At 36.7% G+C, this 5492-nt stretch overlaps 1 protein-coding gene across 1 annotated transcript; it reads right to left on the bottom strand.

Annotated features, from left to right (window-relative positions):
* Positions 1 to 675: 675 nt before the first annotated feature.
* On the bottom strand, positions 676 to 4742 carry LOC131324136 (uncharacterized). The gene is made up of 5 exons (XM_058355967.1): positions 4573 to 4742; positions 1652 to 1766; positions 1452 to 1541; positions 1208 to 1306; positions 676 to 1123 (listed from the first exon to the last, which is right to left on the bottom strand). Exons 1-5 carry the CDS (start codon positions 4638 to 4640, stop codon positions 1022 to 1024), a joined length of 474 nt encoding a protein of 157 aa, XP_058211950.1. The 5' UTR covers positions 4641 to 4742; the 3' UTR covers positions 676 to 1021.
* Between the last annotated feature and the right edge of the window lie 750 nt (positions 4743 to 5492).

The following is a 5492-nucleotide window of genomic DNA, read 5'->3' as shown; positions in this document are numbered from 1 at the left end:
TTAAAGATCACTTCAGTTTCGTGTCTAAATAGTAGTAACAATTTCAAGTTCGCGGCCAATTGTAAAAAAGTGCGGCCACTTGTAAAATTTTGCGGCCAAACTGTTAAAGTTGGCGGCCACATGGTATAAGAATGCGGTCACACATTTGGAGTTTACCGATGATATCTAAACCGTCGAATGGCCGAACAGACAGCCCATATTGTGCATTGCAGACCCCGGGGTTCCACAAGGTTGAAGTTTGCAGCCACAATTAATCCAACTATTTTCTTCGGAGCTTGTTGAAAGTGTTTCAAAACAAATGACTTTTTTAGTTATTGTATGTTCTTAAACACCTTTTAGAGTGGTTAGATCTTTCGTTCTGGAGAATTTATATTCGAGATCAATTTTTTTTCTCTTTTTATCTCAAAGCAATGCCTTGATTAATAGGCCATAAACCCTTTTTCAAGGTAAAATTTAAGACAAGAAGAGTCTGAAGAGACGCAAAGATCTAGGTTGACTAGGATTAGCTCCCTCCATTCCTCATTCCCAGTCTCTCCAGACTACTATTTGGAAGTTTTACATCGAATCCACAATATGGATTCGAATAGTTATATTTCACAAAATTTGTACGAAAAAAACATCTCTGCAGAAAATTAACTGCATCAAATAGCAAGGGACACGTGAAAAAAATCGTACTTGCAACAAACATCAGAGCAAATCACCATAATCCAGCAATTAGACATGTACTTGTAACATACTTTTCCCAAAAAATAAACTACTAATATTTTTGCTACCCTAAGCAATCCAACTACTTGTTCATAAAGCTTGGCCACAACCTTGACAAGGAATAAAGATCACAACTTGTTTGGCTAAAAAACAACTCCAGGAAAACGAAAGACGATTACAACTTCAAATTTCTACACTAAAGGACTTCAAAACAAAATCAACAATGCAAGAGCTGACACTGCAGGGCAGCCACTTCCGGTCATGATTTGAACACCAGCCAAATAACCTACCTTCAACTACCGTGTCTTTGATGTATCTAAACTGTCTTTGTTTTGGGGATCTTCCTTTTGAGTTGTTTCCTCGGAATTGAGTACTTCATCCCAAGGAAGAAGATCAATGCACCAAAAAGTGCAATGCACTGCAAAGAAATGCGGTTAAATGAAGTTAAAAGAAGTTAACTTCAGCGCATAAGAGAATAAACAAATCCGGTATGAAACCAAACCTGCAAGAACTCCTGTAGGAGGGCAGAAAATTCTGGCTCGCCATAGTTATAGTTGTAGAAGTCATGCAATAGTGGAGTGGTATAGGCCAAGTGGTACAACTAGACAAATATAGAGGAAGAGAATTAAAATATGATTAGCAATAAATAAATAAATAATCAGAAGAGGGCTGAAGGCAAATCTATCCAAATTGTGTACTGATAAATAGTTGAAAGACAAAATTTTGGGAAGGCATATAATCCTAACCAGTAGGTAAGCACCGAGGGAACTGCCAAAAACAAATAGAAAGCCACCAAGCCCCTTTAGAAATATAGAGGCCGCAACGAAATGCCTAACCTGAATAAAAGAACCTCAAAGTTAGTAAACTATGTTCAAAGCAAGATGCTAGAAAACATCTTCACTTCATGATAGAATAAGAAAACCAAAGATGAAAACAAAAGCCTCACATCAATCTTCAGTGCCCCTTCCCCTAGCTTAGAAGTAAGATATTTTTCGACAACGGCTAACTTGGGAGCTAACTCCTTCGCTGCAGGCCCACCATCAGTACCAAAATCATTGAACCTACGCGGATGCATGCCACGTAAACAAAGGGAACCATAAATTACCAAAAGATAAATCAACAGAAATAGTAAACTTTAACAATACAAGCTACAAGAAAAGCAACACAGAGGGGAGCTAATGGAGACCATGGATATGGCCTAAAACCCAAAGCTTGAGAAACAAGCTCCAACAAAAAGATAAGGTATGTAAGCAAAATAAAGAGGATGAATAGAAAAAAAATGGGATAAGCAATCACGAAAACAAAAGCCCTAGGAAGGGTTGTTACTTTAATTCTCCATTCTAACATACTTCAGCAATAGAACTACTATAGGATTCTGCTTCATGAATCTGCATATCCTGAAGTAACTTAATCAATTTACCAATTCCATGCAGCGGGAGATTGATTCCTTTCAACCATCTTGCCATTCCAAATGTAGTGATTTTTAAATAGATGGGAGGTAAGAAATCTCAGAAACCCAAAAGGATTGCTCTATATTCACTTGATAGGGGTAAATGTAAGATCCCTTTGAAGACATTCACTAAACCCATTGTCCGAGGGAGAAGCTTACAACAACATTTCCAAAGACATCCACATCCTTCTTTTGTCCACATCCTTCTTTTAAGAAGTAGATTCCATACTCAGACAATCATGCCTGTTTGACCACTTCAATAAAGACCTTCAAAGAACTATTCTCTACTTCTCTCTTCTTGTGGAACTTATTCAACCTATAACATGGGGAAAAAAAGAAAAAGATTTACGCTAATGGAAGTTTCTAAATGTATAAACTACGAAGTACATGTGTCGAACACTTGACACGCAAATAAGGATAGGGGTCTGCCAGACATTTTTAGCTAGGATTCACCTAGGAAGTGGATTTCATAAACCAAGTTTACCATAGAACTTTCACTAAGCTCCTATATTATGCATCAAACATGCTATGAGTACCTTGTAAGCACCATCTAACACTAGTAAATAAAAGCAATACATTAAGGAATATGAATGATGTGTTGTTTCCGCATATCCTTGAGATGAGAATTAGTCAATTAGAAGAACCTCAACCACTCCCGACATCCATATACGAGTCCATATAACATAGAAGAAGATATTATTTATATATCAATCTCCAATAGAACCTTCTACTTGATCAAATCCCAAAGCAGAATTTCTTTGTCTTTCCTATCTTTCTTGTCAGATAAAACCACCCATGGATATTGAATGAAAAGCAAAGAAGTTCAGCATTAATGGTTGCTTTCAACATGGTTTAAATGCATTCTTGCTCAGCGTGTGGTGGTTTCGCATTTGGACAGGTCCCAAATCCCAAGTCAAAATTGGAGTTCAGCGGACCAAAAAAAGTGGTAAAGTGGTAAAGTGGCAGTTTAGAGAGCAACATCTCAACAAGTTTTGCTTACCTTCCCCTAAATCATTTAGCTTAGTTTTCAACACTGAATGAAAGATATTGCAACTGGGCCGAGTTTTGTAAGATATTGCAACTGGGATGAGTTTTAAGAAGTTGAAAACAGTGGGCATATTAAAAATTTATGACCTTTAAGGTGAAGTTTCAAAACATACACCCATTACACATGTACACATGGGCATTCTGTCGGATCCCAAAAATACCATCGGGAAAAATCCACTTCTTCTTCAATGTGAATGCGTTGGATCCTGAATATTAATTGCTAAATAGATATTTATTAATATCCCAACAGTTGTATGTCCCTTACCAATTTTCTGGTACAAGTCCCAGTATCTTCTTCTTCCAAACTTCTTGCTTTGTGCTCTAAACAAACTCTCATACAAAGCTTTATAATTTCATACCCTTTCGATTACTTTCAAAACTCAGTTTGAGACTTGGTTCATAAACTCTTGGTGGACATGACCCCTAGATGAGGAAGGCTACAAGTGACAGGGTTGAATCTTGGAGTCGCGGTAGTCCAATTGAACCTTCACGTACAAATGATCTACGACTGTAGGACAGTGTGATCATGCCTCCCAATTTCTCAGACCTGATTTCTCCAATTTTCCTTTGCTATGTTCATTTTATTTTTCCTCTTGCTTTGTGATTATCTTAGTCCAATCATTTCTAACTAGCTTGTATTTGGAATTAGTGCTATTGAATTAACATGGCATTCCCAGCAACCCAAATTAAACAAAGAAAGGTAAATGCATTAGCATTTAGCAAAGTTGAATTTTCTCGAGATGTCTACAGATATTTTGCTGTATTTTCAAGAGATATCTTGGGTATGCTACAGCCGTAGTGCTAGACATAGCTTTGTTGCTTTGGTTCAATGAAATTGTATTTACCCAAAACAGAAAAAACCAAAGATACTCGAACTTCAGTCTCTTCATTCAGCAAATGCAGCATACGAAACGACCTAAAATAAACTAAATCATCAACATAAAACATTCTAAGCACACGGTAGAGGATAAACCACAGCGGTGTACACGAGGCAAGCAAATCTAAGAAGAAAAGGAGACCTGATAAATCAAAATCCTTCAAAACCTCAACCTTGTAGAGCTATTTGGCCTCATCTCAGGCCAGTCTTTCCACATTTCCAAGCTTTAAACACCAAAGGGCTCAAGGATCCGAAAATATAACCATCCTAATTTTTTCCAACGGATCAGTAGCTCGAATTTTTAATTTATGGCAAGTGGTGAGCGATTCATAAGCAAACAATGTATGGAGAGATTAAGAAGAGCTGGATCTGATAGCAGTATGTGTTTGTAACCATGTACAGACAACATAGCAAACAACTGATCTGACCTACGCAGTTATTGTAATGTATCTACAAATGGAGAGAGAGAGAGAGAGAGAGCGAGCGAGCTTACATCAGCCAAGCTGAGAGGATGAAGAGAGAGGCGAAGAGGACTCGTCCGAGGAAAGAAAAGAAGCCCATTGTTGGAGAGAGAGAGAGAGAGAGCAAATCTGGGGCCTCCTCGCCTGGGGGCGCTGTAAAAGTGGAAATCAAACGTTGTCCGAGCGTGTTTGAACTTTGAAGTTTGAAGGGTGGGGTTGGTGAAATGTAAATATAACTGGAAACATAACAGATGGCTACGTTTGGAAGTTAGCGAAAAAAGAGAAAAAGAAAGGAAAATTAAAAAAAAAATTCCTTTTATTACTTGGTTGAAAGAGAAATAGTGAATAAAATAAGATTTCAAGTTTCGTGAATAGTAAATTTTACCACCTATTTTTCTCCTATTTTCCTTCTATTTTATTTTCTTTTTCTTTCTATAAGTTTCAAATAGAGCCTAAGTTTCAAAGAGTTAATAATAGATTATTTTTCGTATATACATTATTTTTAAATTTAAAATTTTTAAATTAATACTTTTTTTTAAGAAGGCTTAGTAAAATCAGGCCTAAATGGATCCGAAGCGAGTAAATTTCAGAAGATTATTTTTTTTGAATAGTCGTAAGGGTTATTTTAGGGGAATTATTCCTTACAGTTTTTTGTTTTTAAACAAAAATGAATGGACAATATGATTTAGATTTTAGAGAATGAACTATGAGACAAATGTGTCTCAAATCTCAATCATGCGTATACCAATGTCCGATCATGTGTATACCTAACTTTTCTTTTCAGTATATATATTGTTTAACAAAAAAAAATGACGCTCAACTCTGATTCTGCATTGATTGTTTTTGTTGTAGACTTGTGGTGTGAGGGGGAGGTGGGAATTTCCGAGTCCAATGTTCCCCTGGAAGTGATTATCCTTTGGTAGATTTCACCCTTTTGAATGGAGATCAATTC

This window comes from Rhododendron vialii, chromosome 4a, assembly GCF_030253575.1.
Source record: "Rhododendron vialii isolate Sample 1 chromosome 4a, ASM3025357v1".
Taxonomy (NCBI): Eukaryota; Viridiplantae; Streptophyta; class Magnoliopsida; order Ericales; family Ericaceae; genus Rhododendron; species Rhododendron vialii.
The sequence above is the reverse complement of the archived record's forward strand: the minus strand, read 5'-3'. Positions and strand labels throughout refer to the sequence as shown.